The following is a 22,460-nucleotide window of genomic DNA, read 5'->3' as shown; positions in this document are numbered from 1 at the left end:
TTCTTGTGATTTCGGACCAATACAGCTACAAGAAATAGCTCAGCAAACTCAAACACTATGTTAAAAAAGAAAAAATTCAGTTTTCCTGGCGGGGGCAGCTGCCCCCCTGACCCCCCGCTTTGTGCGGCCCTGTGAACACCCAGTGGATTTCCTATCAGGCAAGGATCCTTGCACAGAGATGAATTTAGGGAAACTCCTTGATATTGGCAAGCGAGATTGAAGACCACCCTAAGTTGAGTGCTCATTTTATCTGGGCGATAAAACTGATATCGTGCGCTCGCCATCTTCGCTTACGTGCTAGCCTGTGTGCAGACATCTCTTTGCACTCTTTTAATCTTTCCTGGTTTGATGTGTTCCATGGTGGCCCTGCGGCCTTAAATCGGACTCGAACCACTGGCATAATCCTTCCTTTGTCTAGGGTTGATGCCACTCTGTTACTGTTGGAAGGGTCTGTGTGGAGCAGGGGATGATGGTCCTGCATTCCCTCGTTGGATGACCTCTTACTAAACACGAAAAGCAGAGCCGATTGTTCATGGCGTAGTGTATTCTCCAACCAGGCAGCCAGCCAGCCATGGTGGGGCACTCCTGCACTCCAGGCGGTGTGCATCACGAAATTCGACCAATCAGAATGCATTATTTGATCATTAACGAAGTCTGTGACATTCTTTCCCCGTTGAAATTCGTTTCATAGTTAGAGGATCAAATTGGCTTAATGCTGGTTAGGTTACTTTTGAAGCTGAAGCATTTGTTCGCGTTTTTAGCCATTTCAAAGGTGACGACCTCGCGCCTGCCGCCATGTTGGGAAATTGGTTGCATGTTTATAAGAACTTTGAGGCTAAGATTAACAAAAATGTGAGAATATACTGAGAACTGAGAGTCAGTTAAGAACAATTTCATTTTGACCAAATGCTTTTAAAATGAACAGTATAATGCGGATTAATTAATAGCGGAGCTCCCACGTGCGTGGCACCATGGGTAAGAAGATATAGGAACCCATCAAAGTGAGAAATTTTGGTTTTGGTTATGACGTCAGTGTCCGTCCATCCGTCCGTACTTACGTCCGTACGTCCGTACGCAGCATCACAGGAAAACCAACGCTAATGGCATATATCCAGCATCATGTGAAGCCTGTGCTCCCAACCGCGTTTGTTTTGCGGGAAGTTGCATGGCCAACTGCGTTCAAAACAAATAACAAAAGGAGATTTTGAAGACAAAAAATACAAAAGCAATTTATGTAATCACTGAATATGTCGACCAACGTGGAAACAAGAGAAAGAGAGAGAAAAAGAAAACGAGAAAGCCGGCGACGAATAAGCGAAGTTCAACGTGAAACCCGAGAGCGACTGAGAGAACGAGCAAACAGGTGAAATATCAGTTGAAAACAAACCATGTGATGAGCAAGTAGCTAAGAATTAAATGCATTATTGCAGGCAACTGTCGATAACTGTTTCCACGTTATAGTATTTCAAACTATATAGAGATACTTAAACCGTTGCCATACGACAAATATTCCAGATATTCGTTGAAAAATTAATTTTTGAACATTCATAGCGTTATTCACAGTGTTATGAATTGTTTTGAACATTTTGTGTTGGACTTGTAATTTATTCGCAGCGCATATTTGTAAACACGCACAAATTTTAAACGCTCAAATATTTCGGACCGCAACCAAACATCATTTTTCCTGTACTTCTTTAGACTATAAATTTTTCTGTACAAGGAATATTTAAAGAGTAATGATTTTGCACGCGTAACAAACATCACGCGGTAGCCAACTCACAAGCCGTTTCAAATTAAATGCATTCTTTCGGGCAAAAATCGATAACTTTCCTTTTTTGTACGTATTTCAAGCTTTACACAGATACATTAATCGTTTCCATAGGACAAATTTTTGTAAAGAACTTAATTTTTTCATCCACCAGTATTTTATAGTCGCAAACATCATCGGAATTCAGCGCTGTGATGTCGCAAGGGATCCGGACAAGAACAGTTGGTTCAAAACATTTTCCGCTGACGCGTAAACATTTCAGTTGTAAGCAGTTTGCTTCATATGCACTAAAAATATATATAACTCCAGAGAGGATGAGGAATTTGTAAGGTTATTACGTTCATACAACAAGCAGACTTAAATAAATGCTATTAAAAAGGAATTGTGGAGCTCCGTTTTTAGGCTTGGCTAAATATATACAGCTGTTTCCACAAAGGTTGTCAAAAAAAAAAGCGTAAACGCGACAATGCCGAAAGGTAGTCTAGGAAATACCCAATAAATTTCAAAAAGAGCCCAGAATACATTATACCTCGACCGTACAGCGAAAACTTGAGATGGCGGGAAATATGAATTCTGGGCTTTTATTGAAATTTATTGGGTATTTCCCAGACTACCTTTCGGCATTGTCGCTTACGCTTCTACGCTTTTTTTGGACAACCTTTGTCGAAACAGCTGTACTTGTAATATTTCAGTCTCTATAGTCTAAATAACCTAAATGATAAAGGGACGCATGCCTGGTACATAGTTGAACATCTCATTTTGTGTCGGACTTAAGCTGTACTGAATTTTCTGCGGCACATGTTCCTCCTCGATAGGTATCTTGGTCACGTTTGCACCGTTCGCATAGATTTATTGAAATATTACTTGCAGTAATCATAAATTATAGAGTGCCTTCGACACCTTAAATTGGACAAATTTGGCAAAAACGTGCACCCTTTCACGTTCGTTTCAATTTGAATATTCGTTGTTGTTATTTTTTTATCTGGCTTTTTCTGTATATTACACAAAACTAGCATCTTAACATAGCATTAATTAGTAACTGTGTGATCGGAAAGAAGTTTCGTCCAATTTCTGTGGAATTGTTGAACAAATGGAGAAATGTAACAAAACAGTAGGAATTACTTTCCTTTGTCCCACATCAGCCCCAAGTTGTGCGATTGTACGGCCTGGGTAAAATATTTGCAATAAACGAAGCTGAGTTTAAAATTTCAGCAGCTACGTTATTGAACTTAAAAATTTTAAATAGAAAGTATTTTCGGTCCACCTGTTGCGTGACACTGTCCAACTTTAAAATACAGTAATGCAAATCATTTTCGGTAAAACGCTTTTAATCTTTGAGAAAAATGAAACTTACACGCCAGCATACTATTTTGGTCTTCTACTCAAAAGGTATTTTACCAAAATGCCGCGAAACATACGCGACTATAAAGCCATAAAAATGTCGAACTGATAGCGAACTAACCGCTGGATGAAACAATCCGCTCTTTGAACAACTGGAACATAGCTCCAGAAATATTGCCTTATGTTAGTTTCTCTTGTGAGATTTTATTTTTTATTTTTGCATTTTTCTTTTCATTCTAAATCAATAAGAAGAACGTATAAAGGGTCATTAGCAGATATTTATAAAATAAAAATATTTCCCCCCTCCCTCCCTCCCTCCCTCCCTCCCTCCCTGTTTTGTTAACCTAGCCCCGCTCTCTCTCGATCGTCTTTTAACCGCACAACGATTTGGCTTTGAATTCGGCTCGCGCTCTGAGCTCAGAACTAACTCATTAGACCTAGCGTTTCGTTTGGCTTCCTGAAGCAAAGTTTTCCTGAGGACATCATTAAGTCTAGTGAGGGAAGAAGTCTTACGAGTGCAGAGTCCTGCCTCACCTAATATGCTTCCTACCCAGTTCTCTTTTGAGCTAAACGGGTACTTTTCAGTTACTCGGACAGAAACTAAGGGTTGCATATTGTGAGCTTTGCTTGAGGAGGTGACAGTCTTTGGCCGTAGAAATAAGGTCTTAGGGATGAGTTCTAGTCGGGAAGCGTGAAATTATCGGGAATTTTTGAACCAGCCAAAGACTTAGTGACTTAGTATATTTTTGTGGTGGAAAAGGGCCCTAACGTTACCCTTCTCAAATGCTGATTTCAACATCCGGGACTTAAAGTAATATGGCGAAACACTAGCAAGAATTGGCAAGGATTTTCTCTTCAAAAAGCGTGAGTTGGAAAAGCTATTCGAGTATTTTTCGCCCTTATAACTGTAGCATTGTTACGCTAGTGATCGATTACTCGAGAAGTGCGATTCTGGGTCGGATTTCCGGACTCAATGTCATAAATAATTTTTAGATGTTCATTCGGCGTGATTCGCATTGCTTCATGAATTTAGAATGAAGACGGAAAATCAATTTAAAATCCGCCCTCGTGCCTGTTTATGGCACAGTCAGCTCCATTCTCTCTCAAATGTCTATAAACCGCATAACGATTCGCTTTGAATTCGGCGCCCTCTGAGCTCAGAACAAATTCATTAGACCTAGCGTTTTGTTTGGCTTCCTGAAGCAAAGTTTTCCCGAGGACATCATTAAGTCTAGTGAGGAAAGAAGTCCTACGAGTGCAGTTCCTGCCTCGTCTAATATGCTTTCTATACCTAGTTCTCTTTTGAGCTAAACGGGTAATTTTCAGTTACTCGGGCGGGGACTAAGGATTGCATATTGTGGGCTTTACTTGAGGAGGTGACAGTCTTTGGCCGTAGAAAGTAGGTCTTAGGGATGATTTCTAGTCGGGCAGTGTGAAATTATCGGGAATTTATCACTCGGCCAAAGACTTAGTTTATTTTCTTGTTGAAAACCGTTGTATGTTGTTCCCCTTTCAATTTTTTTGTCGGCAACATCCAGGACTTAAAGTAAGATGGTAAAACACGAACAAGAAATGGCAAGGATTTTCTCTTCAAAAAGCGTGAGTTTGAAAAGCTATTCGATTATTTTTCGCCGTTATAACTGTAGCGTTGTTAGGCTGGTGATCGATTACGGTAGTCGAGAAGTGCAATTTTGGGTCGGATTTCCGGACTCAATGTCATAAATAATTTCCAGATGTTCGCTCAGCGTGATTCGCATTGCGTCATGAATTTAGAATGAAGAAGGAAAATCAATTTAAAACGCTGTCTTGCTCCGATTAAGCCGATTCTGTTGTAGAAAGCTAGACTTGAGCGCCGGGTTTTGGTTGGCGCCGTTAACAATTGCGAAATGTCAGACTTGTTTAGTCGGATCACAGGTCATGTCTCATTTCCCTCAGATGTCAATGTCATGTCTAATTCCAAGGAAAAGCCCCTCTTTTCTCTTGCATGGTATTTTCTGACATTACTTTCTTGTGATGAACCGTAACTAAAGTATTGTTAATGACTAGCATATTCCTTCAGCCTAGAAAGTCTCAAAATGTGCTCAATTTCTGTAGCCACCTTTTGGAAAATCAGCTCAGATACATACATACATATATATCATCTGAGCTGATTTTCTATACATATCTGAGCTGATTTTCCAAAAGACGAAGTCTGCCTTTGAGCTGAAAACAGCCAAGAAACTAAGACGCCTTGCGCTGGGTTAAACTTGAGGGGGGCTGCGTCACCTGCTATGCCAGCAAACAGGCCAGGGACTGGCCTTGAGGACCGATGACATTAGAGGGGTCAGGAGTTCAAAGCTGAAAAGGGGGGGGGGGGGGGGTGAGGATGAATTGGTTGGTTATGTTGTCCCGACAGAATTTTTTCAGCCATTCTCCAGTCAAAGAGAATTCTTTTTGAGGTCTCTAAAGAACATGTCGGTTTCTTTCAAGGTGAAAGATCAATCTCAAGCAGCCTCTCACAATCCACTGTATTCTGGGGTAGCTGAAGCAGCAGTCCAGCCAGCGGTAGGTGTCAGGGGAGGGGTAAAGATGTGGCACTTTGACTTTGTGGCCACCTTTTGGAAAATCAGCTCAGATTTATATATATACAAAAAGACTGTAATGCTTTATATTTTGACTGATGTCCCATTTGGCCTTCAAATAATGTTTCTGAAAGTCATCAGTTATTAAAAATAACTTTTTTCTCACGCCACTTGTCATTCTACCCATGCCTTGGACACCTTAAAACAATAATTGTAAAACGCTGTAAAAAATATATCTAAGGGACAGCACCTTCTGGACACGGCATTACGACCCATTATGCCTACAGTTACTTGGCAGCCTAAAATAAACCGGTGTGGGTGGGAGGTAGGAAGGCTGGGGTACGACCGATCAAGAGATAACCTTGGTGAAGGTCACAGCCTATTATATATCTCACAAATCACGCAACTTTGACTTCCTCGCGCAAAAGACAACATAAAATGTTGACATAGCCTGATGCATTGTGCAGATACCAAGGAATTGGATCGTCAAGCATTCCCATTTATCTGTGTGATAATCGCAAGAACGATCATTGCCTAATGCCATTTGTTGACTGTGTATGGAGGTACACTGTACCAGTTTACTTCATGACTGTATTCTGTCTTGCCAAAGGTATGCATTTTTCTTTGTTAAATTTATTCACATGCGTCCACATTTGTTATTTACTATAAACTTACCACGGGGAAACAACAAACCCGTTTTATTTAGTTTCATTTTACTTTTCGTTCGAGTAATGCCGGTCTCCGTTTGGTAATCTTGATTCAACATTCAATTTCAAGTCTCACGATTAAAATCTGATGCAAAGAATGTGGCTTTTAAGCTTAAAGAATGCATATTACACACTTAACGCGCAAGCACATTCCTTTCGCTAAGTACCTACAATTCCGAATATATCGTGGAGATAGACAGAGATACATATATTCGTTCATAGCACTTATGTTCGGATGAAAACGGTCCCGACAAAAGCATGAGTACAGGCATAAGCATAAAGATGAAACTCTGCCCCTCTCTTGAGACTTCCGCTTGCGTTTTCAAATCGGTTCGCCTGATTGCACTTGACATCAAAAAACTTATGCTTACTACACTAATATTACATACTACACTAACCTGTCTCTAGTGAAAACCAGGATTGAAGGCATCGTGGGTACTTAGAAAAACGCCATCTCAGTGTTGTTTGGGGCGCTGTTCAGCAATTTAATGGTATGGCACAACAATCTTACAACATGCCTTTCTGTTGAAAGCCAGTACAGACTTGACAGTGGATAGTTTAATTTGAATTGTAAATGAGGTTGTGTGGAATTCACTGAGTTGTATTCAAGTTTCCTAATTCAGAATTAAAACCCTTTTCTCCACAGAATGCGGCCAAAGGCCTCCTCTGCCACGAGTCATCAGTGGGTACGAAGCAATTCCCCACTCTTGGCCTTGGTTAGCCGAGATCCAGTATTATCTTGAGGGAAAATGGTACCACAAGTGTGGGGCTTCCCTGATTTACCCTGAGTGGATTGTCACTGCAGCCCATTGTTTGACGATTCGTGCAAATCAAAAAATCAGGATTGTTCTAGGTTTGTTTGAAACGAAGGCATACATACATACATACATACATACATACATACATACATACATACATACATACATACATACATACATACATACATACATACATACATACATACATACATACATACATTCTGGGTAGAATGTGTTTCGTAGAGCGCTCAATTCGTTTGATTGAAGAGCAATGTTTAATTCTTGACAGAAGTTCAGGCTTCAGGTGTTTTCATCGTTTATTGCTGAAAACACCTGAAGCCTGAACTCCTGTCAAGAATTATACATACATACATACAGACATACATACATACATACATACATACATACATACATACATACATACATACATACATACATACATACATACATACATACATACAGACAGACAGACATGCATACATGTACTTTGTTTAGGCATAACCATTACTCCTTGCTTATGTTTAGAGTGCAACTGTAAAAGTTTTTATTTCGTCTAAACATTACAACAGGTACCGAACGCATAGGATTCTATTCAAGTTCGAGATGACGATTCTCGAGTGCGAGTTTAGTCCACCACGGTTTTGAAGTGTGGGGGCTAAAGCGAACGTGTTAGTGTGAGGCAACTGAGGGGTCCCGGGGCATGGCCTGAAGTAACGAGTCAATGCTTCAGTCTGGCTCTTAAATTTGACTAACACAACAGGCCGGTCTTCTTTAGACTTTACCAAACAGTAACTGATAGACACCCGGATATTTTTAAAGTCTGATTCATTGCACGTACCGAAGTTTCGTTTATGATTACCGTTACAAGCTGCAAATTCATTGGCAACAGCTATGAGACAAAGTTTGTCTGTTCTCTGCTTGCAATAGCACTGTCAGACTCATAAACCTTGCTTGTGTGATTGTCGACCAAAGCCACGTTTTCAGTCCGCTTCGAGTTGCAAAAAAGTATCTCTCGCCAGCTGCACTGGTTGCCGGAATCACAAGAAGAACTTTACAGATCGTAATGATTTCACTAATCATGTTCTTCTCCGGCGGGTTCACACAACTTCAGGTCCGTCCTCTAGCAACACTTTGGACACTTTGAAGATTTCCAACACTGACTAACATCATCTCCGTAATTTGTCCTTAAAAAGCGCAGCCCTGTTGAATAGTCCTCGCAGTTGAGAAAATTTACTAAAAGGGACTCTATACATAAACATAATTACTTGCTTGGTTAAACGGTGGTCAGTTGTATTGGCCATTAAGTCAATCTCTTCAAAGTATATACGCCTGTAATGCTCCTGTGGTGTTGTAGAATGCGAAGGGGCCCCTGTTCCAAAATGTTGGGGGGGGGGGGGGGGGGCTCCGCGGTCTTTTTCCACTAGACTGATTAGCATTAGCTAATGCGAACATTCGCTTTACACTTTTTCAGTGTTCTAAGGCCAACTGTGTTCATCTAAGCCATCAAAATAATTTCGTAATTTGCATGAGTTATTTAGGCTTTCATAACAGTGTAATGGTATCTTCCGTGTCTGACGGGACATGATCACCGAAATCTAGTCACCATCTTCAGCCTTGCCCAATCCGGCTTAATGGATGTGGAAGTTCATTTATTTTCACGAGAACGTATAGCAGTGGTCCTTTTAGGAAAAAGCCAGATTTCTGGTCTTTATATATTATTGTTACATTAGAGAGTTGTAACCACTTGCTACAACACGTTAATAGTCGCTCGCTTCTCATCGGTAGGGGAACATGATCGTGTAAAAGCTGAGGGGACCGAGCAATATTTCAACGTATCACAATACTGTATACACAAACGTTTTCAGTTGGAAATCAGCTACGGCTACGATATCGCGATTGTCAGACTTTCCAGGCCAGCGATCTTCAATCGAGCTGTCGGACTCGTCTGTCTTCCGAAGCAGAACCAGAGAGTTGCTATTGGCAAGTTGTGCTACCTTGCAGGTAACGTAGTAGTCACGAATCATAGTTTGGTATCCGCTGACCGAGGAATTCGTAAACACTGGTTGCGTGATAATAGAGCGATGGCTGCATAAAAAGTTGAAATTCCTGACAATCTTATCTGATGTTTCACAAAAGAGTAAAGGCTTTCGTTCTATGGTGATGGTAAAAGGCGGCATGAGTTTGCAGAATGGCATGTGGCATGAGCTCGACCTGCGGCATGGCATAATTATGCGAAATACGATACTTGCGGAATGACTAAAAGAAATAAATTAACTGCAGAGCGCGTCCCGTTTTCGCGCCAATTTTATAATTCTATATGTTGTGGACTCCAAGCTGCACATTTAAAACAACTAGACAACAGAAAGAGGATTAGAAAATACAAGGCTGGGATTAAACATATCTGATCGCTGGTTAGGAAGAAGTGAGGGTAAAGAAATCTATGAATTTTCGCAGTCAAGGGACTATGAGAAAATTTAAGAGACAAAAGCCTTTCCTTAACATAAGCAAAATCACTGACAACCTGACCAATGTTTATGAATATGAAGAATTGCAAAAGAGCAAGTATGACTTTTGCACGTGCCAAGTAATCAACTGTGACTTCTGCGTCATTGCGTATTGTTGCAATTTGTTAGTTTTTTAGTACCCTGAATTGAAAACGGGATATCTCTTGGTTTGTCTCGCCAAATTCAACGAACAATGGTCGAAGAAAATAAGTTCTAAAAGCCCAAGATTAATTTGTTATTTTATTTTATATTTTATGATCATTTTTCAGTTTTCTAGCATTTCAAGTGTACGCAGGTGCGTATGTCCGTACTAATAAAGAAATTGGCCGGTTTTTCTGTTTCACAGGTTGGGGAGTATTTAAACGTGGAGAAAAAACCAGAGCTGAAAAACTGCAGGAAGTACAAATTCCTACTGTAAACCAATCAACATGTGCAAATGGAAACTCTTTCTTCAAGACGGTTGATAACGTGTCGATGCTCTGTGCTGGTTTTGGCGGGAACAGTACCGTGAGCGGCTGTAACGGCGACAGCGGTGGACCGCTTGTTTGCAAAGAAGGCGGGAAATTTGTCCTGCGGGGAGCTGTGAGTTGGGGAATACCCGGATGCCCTGCAGGAGAAACCTACTCGGTTTTCGTTCGAATTAGTTCCTTTGTTGACTGGATTGAAGATAACATAAAAAACATTGACAAGTGCACCTGTACCAACCAGGGCATGCAATTTACGTCTTGCTGGTGGTTACCAATCATTTTATTAGGATTTGCTTACTTCTTCGAATGACAAGTTAGTTTAATTGAATGGATCATAACTACATCGTCATTCTTTTTGCTGTGATGAGGGCTGTCTGGTAGTATATTGGTAGTATATCTGTTATATCGGATCAAATAATGACGCTGTTGGCCGAGGAGACTGAAACTTTGAAAGCGGCCAAGGAATTTGATGGAAAATCTTTCATTCAAGGGCGGGTATCATCATCCGACAAATAGGCCTTATCACGGTTTTCGACGCCATTTTGACGGGTAGGCAAACAGGCTTGAAATAACAGTGTTTGTATGGAAATCCGATGTCAAATAATTTTCATAAAACATCGCTTCTGAAAAAATCATGAATTGGAAACTTTTGGCACTAGGAAAAGGATTTTAAGAACAAAATTGGAGGGATGTAGCTGTGACAGAAAGCGTCCAGTCGTGTTTTGAACTTTCCATACATTTGTCTGTATTGCGAACCAGCCGTGAACTGCTACTAAAAATAGTTCGAGGGAAAAGCCACGTTGAATAGACCCGTTCACACTTGGTACCCGTGCACAAAACTCGACGTCGCACAGACGTCTCCGTTACTCTGGACCGAGCACTATTGCACTCAACACAAGATGCTTGGTGCAGTTCCGATGTGTTCTTGTATAGTCTGAATGGCGCCCCGGTTTACTCCAATTTATTACATTTTGATTAAAAAGTTTACATGTGCCTTTCTCTCTTTGGTTTGCTCTTGTCGATAAAATAGGGTGATGCATAACTTCTCTTTATTATATAGCTGAACTGGTCTCCGCTGAAAAGGAGCATTCTGATTGGCTCCCTAAGCGGTCCGAATTTTCCAATCCTGAACAACATAGCCAGTCTTATATTAACGTCTTATTGATGCTGACAGTTTCGATGACTGTCAGCCATCTTTATCAAAACTTGAAAAGCATGAAAAGTGTCAGAAGCCTTAAATAGTCTTCTGAATGTGTTAATTATTGCGATAAATGCGCAAGGTCACTCTGTAGACGCCCCCTCCCGCCCTGGTTTGGGGGTGGAGATCATGGGAGAAAGCTGATAGGCTCCCTCGTCCCTGTTCATATCTAATACATATGCTTTCTTTAGTCCATCATTTAAACTTGTCGCCGTCCTGCTCAACTATTTCACTTGCTTCCCAATTCATAATATGATTGTTCTGACAGACGTGGTCTGTTATGGCTGATTTATGGCGTTCATTGGTAGAAGCTTTGCGGGTGGTTCTTGTGAAATTTCTGTTAGAGATCTTTTCTGCTTCCTTTCTGTGTTCTGTGATCCTGGTTCCCAGCTGTCTCCCTGTTTCACCGATATACACCTTTTCGCATTTGCTGCATGGAATTTTGTGCACCACTCCAGCCTTTTTGTGCTTCTTCACTTTGTCCTTCGGGTGAACTAAAACCTGTCTGAGGGTGGTTTGAGGTTTAATCACTGTGGCTACCCTGTGTTTGGTGAATATGCGTTGTATTTTCTCTGTGAATGAATGGACATACGGGACAGTCACCACTGCTCTTGATTTTTCTTGTGCTCTGTCTTTCTTGGATTTATCTTTTCTAATAGCTTTCTTGCTGTTCATTTGCTCTTTGACCTTCTTTATCCCCCAAACCGGGTAACCACAAGTATGGAGGGCTGTTCTTATGTGTTCTTCCTCTTCTTTACGGTCTTCTTCCTCCGTGACAATGCTGTCGCTTCTTTCCAATAACGTCCGTATGACAGCAAGTTTGTGCTGAGGTGGATGATGCGATTGAAACGACAAGTACTGGTCTGTGTGTGTGGCTTTCCTATAAACCAGTAGTTTGATGGATCCGTCCTCCCTCCTGGTGATAAGGGTGTCCAGAAATGTGATCTGGGCATTTTTTCTCTGGTTCGTGCGTGAATTCGATTCTGTTTTGATAAAGATGGCTGACAGTCATCGAAACTGTCAGCATTAATAAGACGTCAATATAAGACTGGCTATGTTGTAAGAACATTTAAATCGTCTGTTCAGTTGTCTAGCCTGATGAATTTCTTCAAGAAGAGTACATAGATATCTGTCTGGATTTGCAAGAACATACCTCCAGAAATTGGGCACATTTTGAGACTTTCTAGGCTAAAAGATATGGTAGTCCAGAGCAAGACTTCAATTAGGGCTCATTGCAAGACAGCAAGGTCAAAGAATAGTATAGAAAGCTTTTCTTTGGAATTAGACATGACATTCACTAAAATGAAACATGACCCACGAAACAAGTGACATTTGGCAATGATTAACGGCGCGCAATCATTAACGTTTAGCTTTCCACAATCGTCTCAATCAGAGCTACACGGCGTTTTAAATTGATTTTTCTTCTTCATACTCGATTCATGCTGCACGCGAATCACGGCGATCGAACATCTGGCTAATATGATGACATTCTCGAGCGGAAATACGTTAAAAATGACAGTTCTCAAATGTTTAATGGTTGACGTCGAAAATGAAAAGCACAATGTCACAATTGTAAAGTTGAATGCGGAACTGTACAATGTAGTCTGAAATACAAGAAGTAGAATAAAAATATAAACCTCAAATTTTAGCGGGGATGGAACACCATTTCTCAAACTCATTAATAACTCATCTAAAGAAAACAAAGAAAATCACTACCGTGACCGTGGTTTGGATATGTGATCCTAATTACCATAAAATTTTGCCAACTTTAGCCTTGAATTTCTCTAAGAATTATTGATCCTTTGAGAAGCCATATCAAACACTCGAAAGTGTGTTTCATCAGATATCCAAACACCTCGAAGTCGTTTAAAAACACTCGATTGCGCCTCGTTTTATCAACCTACTTGTCAGTGTTTTTAGGGCCATTTATACGAGAGAAAATAAGACGCCAACTGATCGTATAAATAGTACGAAATAAGCGACTTATATAAGACGCGTCTTATCTTAGCCAGGGTTTTCAGCTGTTCTTATTTTGTCCGCGTCTAAATAAGACGTGAACTATAAGTGCGCATGCGTAACAACAACAACAACAACAACAACATTTTTTGACGAGACACCGCTCGCGCGCTAACAAATTGGCAAAGCCTCCGTCTCTTCTTGGATTTGTCGTATTCTTTATATGTAAAACCGAGTTTATGGATTCTCTTTAAGAAAAGAAGCTTCTCAAAATCAAAGAAAAAAACATCTCTGGAAAAGTCTCTTCCTTCTTAAAATGACAGCACGCTTTTGTTTGCTACAGCCCGCCATCTTGGATTGTTGCAAATTGTTGCTAATCGTAACATCGCATGTAAACGAGGCTAACTGTTTTACGACTGAAGTGCCTCGATGGTTTTAAGAAAATTTTGCCCTCCACGTTGTAAAACTGTAATCGCAATGAAACCTCGTAGAATTATAATTAAGGATGAATTTTCACTTGTATTTTTCCAAAATTGAAAATGATTAATCCTTAATTCTACTCGGACTCTCCTCTGTATTTAAGGGTGCATTTTCCTACAAAAGTGTTTATGCTGCGTCATCTACTGATGGGTAATCTGTTTGCAAGCAAAGCTCATGAACTTGTTATTTTTAGCACGCACCAGCAAGCGTGAAATTGTGGCGTCACACCAAATACAATAAAGTATTATCTCCGCTTCCACAAGGTGCACAGAGACTATTGAAACGGAAAAGATACTCTTTCTTTACTGCTGGTATTCACTATAAAGCTGTTTATGATGTGCTGTCTGTTAAAGAGTAATTTTCTCGTGCTCTGTTTTGTTTCTCCCACTGCTGTGCCATTTGCATTGGTTCTCCTGTGGTGCTGCGTACGGACGGACGGACGGACAGTGACGTCATAACCAAAACCAAAATTTCTTGCATTGATGGTTACTATATTTTCTTACCCATGGTGCTCCGGGAGCTCCGCTTTAATTTGTAATGTTGATCATTCAACTGACATCTCATTCCACAAAAACGCCCGGCAAAACCACTTTAAGAAAACGGACATGAGAAGCATGGGAACGGCAGAGGGGTTTTCGAATTCCGAGACAAGAAAGTTATTGTAATTGTTTAAATCTCGTTTTATTACAAAATACTACGGATTCTTCATAATTAAAACATTTCAAGATGAGATAATTAATGAGAACAGCATTCAAAAAAAAAAAAAAAATTCGTTCGTTGTCATGCATCTTCTGGTTTGAAAGCGTACTTTAGCCTGCGTTGCTGGCGATTTTGTTCGCGCGGGGTCAAAAGTTTTGGCGGCGGTTCAAGAGACGCTATAACGAGCGGCGCAAATACGGGAAGGTATCCTGTATTTATCCTGAAAGTGTTGCTGTGTTTTGCCAAGGCCGTTGTCACCAAAGAAAACTTGTCACGAAAACTTGTCAGTCGTTTACACGAGCAACTCATCATAAAAACCCTGTTCACCCTTTACAGACGATTAAGCCAAAATTTTCTCAAGAAAAACTTGCTTATGTGCACGGGCCTAACTCATTAACCCTGTTATAAAACTGCCAAAAAAACTCTTTTACGAAGCTAGGCTGGATGTTAATGGTGTTATTTACAGAGTGGAAGCGACCCCATAGTGCTCTCTAGCCAGCTTCTGAAATTGTTCCAGGAATATGAACGTAAGAACAGTGTGCGGTCCTAGACGGAAGTAATACGGGGTGAAACCTTTCCACAGCGAGAAAATACCCTCCTGGCGGATCACATTGAGGAACACATCCTGAAAACAGAATCAGAAACAGCATTACCATGAAACGTCTCAAGTGCAAACTTGTCTTTTATAGAAAGGCCATCACCAAGTCTAATACAGGGCACGGTTTCAAAACAGGGCCAATAACCCTTTGTTGCAAGGAGTGCTAAAGTCTTTTTCCCCTTAGGCCTACTCACACGCGTCCAATACAATTAAGGTTCACGTCAGTATACTACCTGTTGCCTGTGTGGTTATTTGGATGATTTACCGTGATTTTTTCCCAATTACTTTTTGAATCCTGCCGTGAAGGTGAAAAGAATGTTTGGGATGAAAGATAGTCACTCGAGGCTGATGACACACAGTTCCAGCACAAATAGCTTGTGAACAGAATCCCTAGCGAGGTATTGGTCGAAATGTGCGGGTGGAGACAGCTGAGCGCGGTCTTTCTCGCCCCCACTTTGGAGCCTGTTTACAGGAATTCAAATATTGAAGGTGAAGCCCCGAGATCGTCACAATTAAACGACAACAATATTGAGGAGCATTATCCACTGTTCAAATTCTATGCACAAGAAGGAAAGCCGAGCTTTCATGTGCCCCAATGACTCTGCCCTTTATATTGAATGAAAAAAACCTAATAATGGCTGTCCTTCGTTGCCAAAGATGTGGGCGGTCAGACCCACTCGGGATCGGCAGTAATGCGGACAATTGTTTCTAAGGCTGGTAGACGGGTGGGTATGCTGGGCCGTGTTCGCCGTTTTATCACTTTACATAGTGCTAATGCCATTTATATCTCAATGATTAGACCAATATTAGAATATTGTGCTGGTGTCTGGGCTTGTTGTGGAGAAGTTAACAGCGGAACTTTAGAAGCTTTACAGAGGCGCATTGGAAGAATTGTATTAAAGACATCTAGTAGTGACACTGCAATGCAAGCCTTAAAATGGCCAAGTCTTAGGACCCAGCGTGATGATCTCATCCTTAAGCTTGTGAGAAAATGCATTGATGGTCACTGTCCTCATTATTTTAATAACTATTTTGTTTTTAATAAGCACATCTGTACTCGCTCAACCCGGCAGAGTAATCTTTTACATTTGCATGCAATAAGAACGGAAACAGCCAGGAGATCCTTCTATTACCATGGAAATACAATTTTTAATAATCACTGTAAATGTACATAAATTTAGGCTCTGTATATTTTGTCTTTTTTTGTATATCTCCTTTAATTGTGTATTCTATGTCAGGTAATGACCCCAGGGCTCCTATTGATAGTAGAGATGCTTTGTCAGCTCCCTGAAGGGTCTTACCTATTTATTATTATTTTTTTTGCTTTTAAATAAAGGTGTCAATCAATTGTTTAATTGAAAAATGCCTAGAGCGGCTGCCGAGTGTCGTCGGTCATGTGCACACTGATATTCTTGCTGGCGCTGCTCTTCTACGGCTGACGTGGCCTTCCTCAACAGTCCACTCCATTTGACTTTCTGGAGTGCCTCTTCCTCCCAGGTATCATGCGGGATGCCTGTTCTGTTCATATGCCACTTTAAGACAATTTTTGTCTTTTTCCTTGGCGCAGTTCCGAGTAGAACACAGCTTTTGGCAGCCTGTTGTTGGCCATCCGACATACATGCCCTGCCCAGCGAAGCTGTGACATGGTTATTAGGGCTTCAACATTGACTGTGTGTGCACGGTGCAGTACCACACATCTGGGATATGGTCTTGCCACTTGATGTTGAGGATGGATCGCAAATGGCGAAGCTGGAGTCTTGTCAGAGCCTTGATGTGTCTGCGATAAAGAGTGGAGCACTCCATGGAGTAGAGCAGGCAAGGGAGAACTGTAGCTGATGCCGTGACAACTCCAGAGTCTCTTGTGTAGCACATCAGTGGCGGACTGGATCATCCTTTCCACTTCCAAATCTACAGAGTTGGTGTTTGTGACGGTCCTGCCCAGGTAAGTGAAAGACTTGGTTGTCTTCAATGGCTCATCATGGAACGTAATCGTCTCTGGCAGTTCAGTGGGCGTTGGAGGAGGCTGGTAGAGCAGCTCAGTCTTGGATATGTTGATCTTTAGACCAAATATATCAGCTGCAAAGAGAAACGATCCACAATCTGCTGTATTTCAACTGCATTGCTGGCCACAAGGGCAAAATCATCAGCATAGAGCAGTTCTCTGATGCACATCTCTTGTGTCTTTGTGTAGGCACGAAGCCCAGCAAGCTTGAACAGTTTGCCATCTGTCCTTGTGTGTAGGAACACGCCCTTGTTGAGCCCTTCGTTCATAGCATCCAACACAGCTGTGAGGTAGAGGGAGAAAAGAGTTGCGGTCAGTACACACCCTTGCTTCACGCCATAGTTGACCCGCCGACTGAGACTTGCCTTCATTCCATAGTGTAACTGCTTGATGACATTAATAAGCTTGTCAGGGCATCCATAGGTTTCAAGGACCTTCTAGAGGGTTCTATGGTCCATGATGTCAAATGCCTTTGAGAAGTCAACAAAGACAACACACAATGGCTGGTGCTGCTCTGTTGTCTTCTCTTGGAGCTGCCGCAAAGTGAAGATCATGTCAGCAGTGGAACAGCCAGCCTGGAATCCACACTGACATTCAGGGAGAACTTCTTCTGAAATGATTTTCAGTCTGTTCAAGACAATCTTGGCAAGGACTTTGCCAGCTATGGCCAATAGTGATATTCCCCTATGGTTTCTTCACTCTGCACGGTTGCCGTTTCTCTTGTAGATGGTGATGATTAGAGTGTCCCGAAAGTCTTGGTGCACAGTACCAGAGAGTAGGTATCCGTTGAACAGGTCTAGTAGAGCTTCGCACATCTTTGCCCCACCATTTTTCAGATATCTTAGGGAATACCATCCAGACCAGGTGCTTTGCTACTCGCCGTTGACTTCAGAGCTTTCATGAGTTCCTCCATACTGATTTCCCCACACAGCTCATTTCTTGTGGGCTTCCTCTTCAGCTGCTGATATGCATTTGGGTGTGCAGATCCTTTTTGGTTTAGCAAGCTGTTGAAGTACTTCTTCCATCTGGCCTTGATATCTTGAAGGTCTGTGAGCAGCTTTCTACCATCCGCTGTCTTCACTGGGGCGACAGCGTTGCTCTTTGGTCCATAGATGGCTTTCAAACCGGCAAGCAGTCCACGATAGTTATGGTTGTCAGCCATATGCTGCAATTCCTCTGCTCTCCTCTGCCACCAGTCGTTCTTAAGAGCCCTCACTTCCCTCTGCACCTCGGCCTTGATTTCAGCAAGTGCACTCTTGCTCCTCTCAGAGTTCTCTTGTAGATGCCAAAGATGCTTGCTCCTCCAGGGCTGTCTGGACACTCGCATTGCTGCCCCAAAAAGCTGGTGCTCAGGGGGTCAGCTAGAGTTGCGACCATCAAGAGCGAGCTACCTGTGTGCAGAGCACCTGCTAGCAGCTCCCAGTTACTTAAGCCTGCTGCCATCACATTCACTCCATTGCCACAGGGCTTCCTCCATTCTCAAAACAAGACGCCTTGCACAGTTCCAAAGCTAGTTGGTGTTGTGCCTCCACCAGACTGCCTTTCTGGTCTCAATGCCTGATAAAATGTGGTGCACGGGAGTGCAATGAACATTGCTGACGAGGAGATTGCCCCGCAGTAGCAGCTCACTTGCTGGTTAATGCCATCTGTTGGCGTCAGTTGAGGCTCCTCGGCATGGCATCTGGTGTTCACGCCATTGGCTCTAGGATGAGCTCTTCTTCCGCTTGCACCACCAGACATCCTGCTGCTGATGTCTGGACCTGTATCCCTAGGTAGGGAGGCACAATGGTACTATCACCTGCCCAAGGCGAACCCTCAGACTCTTGGAGGGAAGGAGTCATCTTACTTCTCCATTCTAGACCGACTCTAAGCAAGATCTAGCCACTGCCCAATGGAGAACTAAGAGCAAAAACTAGTAGAGTGTGAAAGTTGTCACAAAAGACTTTTAAAAAATCTATTCCTAAAATGCCTTCACTAAAGTTTGCGATTCGGCTTGTAATATGCACACTTTTAAAAGACATTTTTCAAACTTTTTGCTAGTTCGTTTGCACTTTATTTACATGGGGAGATTAGATTGCACTGGAGAACAAATAACTGTTACCAAAAATAGCCAATGCACTTAAATTTAAAAAAAATACCGCACACTCTAATTGAATGGAAACCTGTATCATAAATTTATGAAGTTTGCAAGTGCAGTGGAACAAGTTAAAAAGACCATGGATAGGGCATCTGTTGGCTGTGGAGGTGACGTGGAATCTCCTGAGTGTCTAAACAGCTTTCCAGGCCTACTGCTTAATAATAGCTCCCTTTAGAGCTTAGATGCTGTTGGCCTGAATTTCAGATCAGGGCAAAATAAGCCCCATGACATTTCCTCAAGGTACTTAAATTGTGCCTTCGCTGATTGGGACTCGTAACTTGGATCGTAACGGAAAATGCCACCGTCAAGCAGCAGATGCAGAGAAGGGACAGTATACAAAAGGTGCTAATGACCTGGATTAGAGCCCACTACGAAACACCACTACAGCATTGGTTAAGGAGAAACACAAGTAACATGTCGAGGGGCATCTGAGTGGTCTGAGCCCCAAACTGGCTCAGACAATTTTAAAGCTGAGGTTCTTCATTCCCAATTTGAAAGCGTCTTTACAATAGAAAATGCTGAGGAATTCCCATCTCTCACCATGTCTACCATCCCAAGCATCCAAGAAATCAGTATTGCAGGCAAGACTAAAAGATCAATCCGACACAGCTTGTAGTCCGGACGGTCTGTAGGCTAGGGTGCTAAAAGAATCCGCTGAAATTACTGCCCCTGTGCAGAGTAAAGGCAAAATTCCCAGCCCTCAAATTATCGCCCAGTATCACTCGAAGATTTAATTGTTGAACACAGCAATATAAGGAACCACCTTGCGAGTCACTATGTTGTACATTCATCACAACACGGATTTAGAAAGGGCCTGTCCTGTGAGAGTCGGCTCGTGATGACCGTAAATGAGTCAGTGGGCCAAGACTCTTGACCGCCATGCCAGACGACTGTTATATTTATAGATTTTGTCAAGGCATTTGACAGTGTACCACATGAAAGTCTCTATCATCTAAATCATCATAACATAAGGAGGGAGTGCCTTCAGCAGATGACGGTCTTCTTGGTTGGCCGCACAAGTGAAAGCTACTTCCAGCGCGTTCCACAGGGAACACTCGAGCGTTTTTGGCCAAGATTGCTTCTCATCCTGTACAAAAATGACCTCTTCACTGGTTTAAGATTTTCGGTTAAACTCTTCCTGGGTGGCAGTGTAGTTTATGGATCTATTAAGTCACATGATGACTACCTCTTACTCAAAAATGACCTTCATGCGCTGGAACGTTGGTGCAAAATGTGGCAGACGAACTTTGAACTCAAAAAGTGTTACAACTTGATGATCAGCCTTACGACAAACAATTGTTTAGTGTCGAGCAGCCCGGACTATCAATGTACAAGCAGGAGCAAGGATATGCTTGAAAAACCTGTTCGCCTAACCAGAGAGTGGACTAAACGATCGTTATTAGCTTTCCTCATGAAGTTCAAGAATACTTTAGATCCAGTAGAAGCACAGCATCATCTTAATTCCAGACACATTGTTGCTTCGGTAAACGCCTTTTGTTAGAGGCAGTTCAATATGGAATGCACTGTCTGGGGTGTCAACGCAGCATATGTTCACTTCATGAACTCAGTGAATCATTGCGTGACTTACTTAATTTACTACCGCTACCACACCAGCAATGGAATAAAGTTGCCTACTAATACGTAATAATTGAAATTGTACTTTCCACAACTCAGTACTGTTTACTTCATTAATTTGCTGATGGTGATCAGGTTAGTAAATGCGAGAGGTCAGACAATGCTGATACTGATAGAATATAGCTGTGCGAATATCAAATCAGCAAAATGACTAAATACAATACTTAGTGCCACTCGTCACCATTCTCCCTTCCACAGGCTCACTTGAGCTGTTGTTGTTGCTTCTAGGTGTGTGCAAACCTTTGTTGGCTTCAAGGTTCGCTATTATGTTTTGAAGTACGTTTGGTTGAAATCTTGTATTAAATAGTAACAGCAAAGAAGAGCCAATAATAGGAAATTGAGGAAAAACTGTTGAGGGATGGGACTGTAGTCACAAAAGAGGAAGGTATTGATGTTGTAGCTAAGCTCACTTTGTTCAGCGGTGAGTGAGCACCATGCTGTCAGCATTTTGGATGTGCAAAACAGAAGGCGTTGTTAGGAGTGTCACTTCAGCAATTAAACTTTTGTAATCAATTCAAGCATAATCTTAACCAAAAGAAGTTTATTCCTGTTAAATATCTTAAATAGGTCATTGCACTTAATCATTGATACCACTTGTTTACGATACCTAGAAATTGTGCCATCATTTTTGCATATAGTGAAAAGCTCTTCTAGTGATGTAAGTTAGTCAGCCGTTTCATTAAAAAAAACAAAAAAAACAGCAAAACTTGAATGACCGCCTCGAGCAATGTGCCTGAATGTTGTAACCAGATGAGTTACACCGGCATCAGTTATCGCAAGGTCACTGGTAAAGTTGCCCCAAACTCTGCAAGGATCTCTTTAACACTTAAAATCGTTTATCCTCAGTGTGTAACCATCCAAGTTTAAACAATCTTATCCATGCGTTTATACATTCCACATAGAAGTGATGGCAACATACAATATTGCTCCATTTCCAGAGTAAACGATTAGACAGATTTGCTTTATGTTTCAGTCCCAGATAAAACATTGAGAACATAGTCATTGGAATTTTCCAGGCGCAAGTCACAAGACAAGCTGCACAAGGTATTTTATGAAGGGTTTTCTGCAAAAACGTTCCAAACTTGCCCAGTTTTAGTTTGCACTGCGCATTTTGCTATTAATTGCCTGAAGGCTGAATTTCAAAGGATTGACCACATAACATGACATGAAACTACCACTACATTAAAGCAGAGGCAAAATTCATTGTAAAATTAACCTTGGTGAAACAAATTTCAAACCTTTTGGGGTTTAGCGCACAAAATCCGCAGTACAGGCTAATAGTGGGCAACTTTGGAGTGTTTTTCTGACTTTTTGGCCAAAAAAGCAATACACTCAGACTTTTGCAGACAACCCTTCACATCTTATCAACAAGAAGTTTTGCATGTCTTGGTAATTTACAGAGATGTTGACACCCCGTAATGGTTTCTCGCCAGCTTCTGAAACTGTTCAAGGAATATGAATGTAAGAACAGTGTGTGGTCCAATGCGAAAATAGTAAGGAGTGAAGCCTTTCCATAGTGCAAACACCCCTTCCTGACGAATCACTCCAAGGAACACATCCTGGAAACACAAGGATTAAGAGAGGATCAAGCACACTGAGCAGTCCTTCAGTCATTAAGGACAGGCGAGGAGGAAGCCAAGAAGACATAC

At 41.7% G+C, this 22,460-nt stretch overlaps 2 protein-coding genes and 1 long non-coding RNA gene across 5 annotated transcripts in view; 1 reads left to right on the top strand and 2 right to left on the bottom strand.

Annotated features, from left to right (window-relative positions):
* LOC146487536 (uncharacterized) overlaps positions 1 to 22,460 on the bottom strand; it is a 105,581-nt gene that overhangs the window by 29,817 nt on the left and 53,304 nt on the right. The window lies entirely within an intron of this gene.
* On the top strand, positions 6,062 to 10,620 carry LOC146487543 (elastase-1-like). Of its 2 annotated transcripts, XM_085129515.1 has the most exons (4): positions 6,062 to 6,280; positions 7,024 to 7,230; positions 8,921 to 9,136; positions 9,986 to 10,620. In XM_085129515.1, exons 1-4 carry the CDS (start codon positions 6,208 to 6,210, stop codon positions 10,414 to 10,416), a joined length of 927 nt encoding a protein of 308 aa, XP_084985641.1. In that variant the 5' UTR covers positions 6,062 to 6,207; the 3' UTR covers positions 10,417 to 10,620. The 2 variants fall into 2 exon arrangements, with proteins under 2 accessions (XP_084985641.1, XP_084985649.1); XM_085129523.1 differs by lacking the exon at positions 8,921 to 9,136 and having other exon boundaries at positions 9,986 to 10,563.
* The window catches only part of LOC146487540 (mitochondrial 2-oxoglutarate/malate carrier protein-like), a 29,070-nt gene continuing 21,371 nt past the window's right edge, over positions 14,762 to 22,460 (bottom strand). Inside the window, exon 11 of one of the 2 annotated variants that reach the window (XM_085129537.1) lies at positions 14,762 to 15,064. In XM_085129537.1, coding sequence (XP_084985663.1) covers positions 14,900 to 15,064 — 165 coding nt within the window. In that variant the 3' untranslated portion in view covers positions 14,762 to 14,899. Of the gene's footprint in view, positions 15,065 to 22,068; positions 22,371 to 22,460 lie in introns of those variants that run through there. The other variant, XM_085129544.1, reaches the window with a different exon arrangement.

The sequence above is a fragment of the Pavona decussata genome, unplaced genomic scaffold, assembly GCF_977016875.1.
Source record: "Pavona decussata unplaced genomic scaffold, jaPavDecu1.1 SCAFFOLD_14, whole genome shotgun sequence".
In the NCBI taxonomy this organism is placed as follows: Eukaryota; Metazoa; Cnidaria; class Anthozoa; order Scleractinia; family Agariciidae; genus Pavona; species Pavona decussata.
The sequence above is the reverse complement of the archived record's forward strand: the minus strand, read 5'-3'. Positions and strand labels throughout refer to the sequence as shown.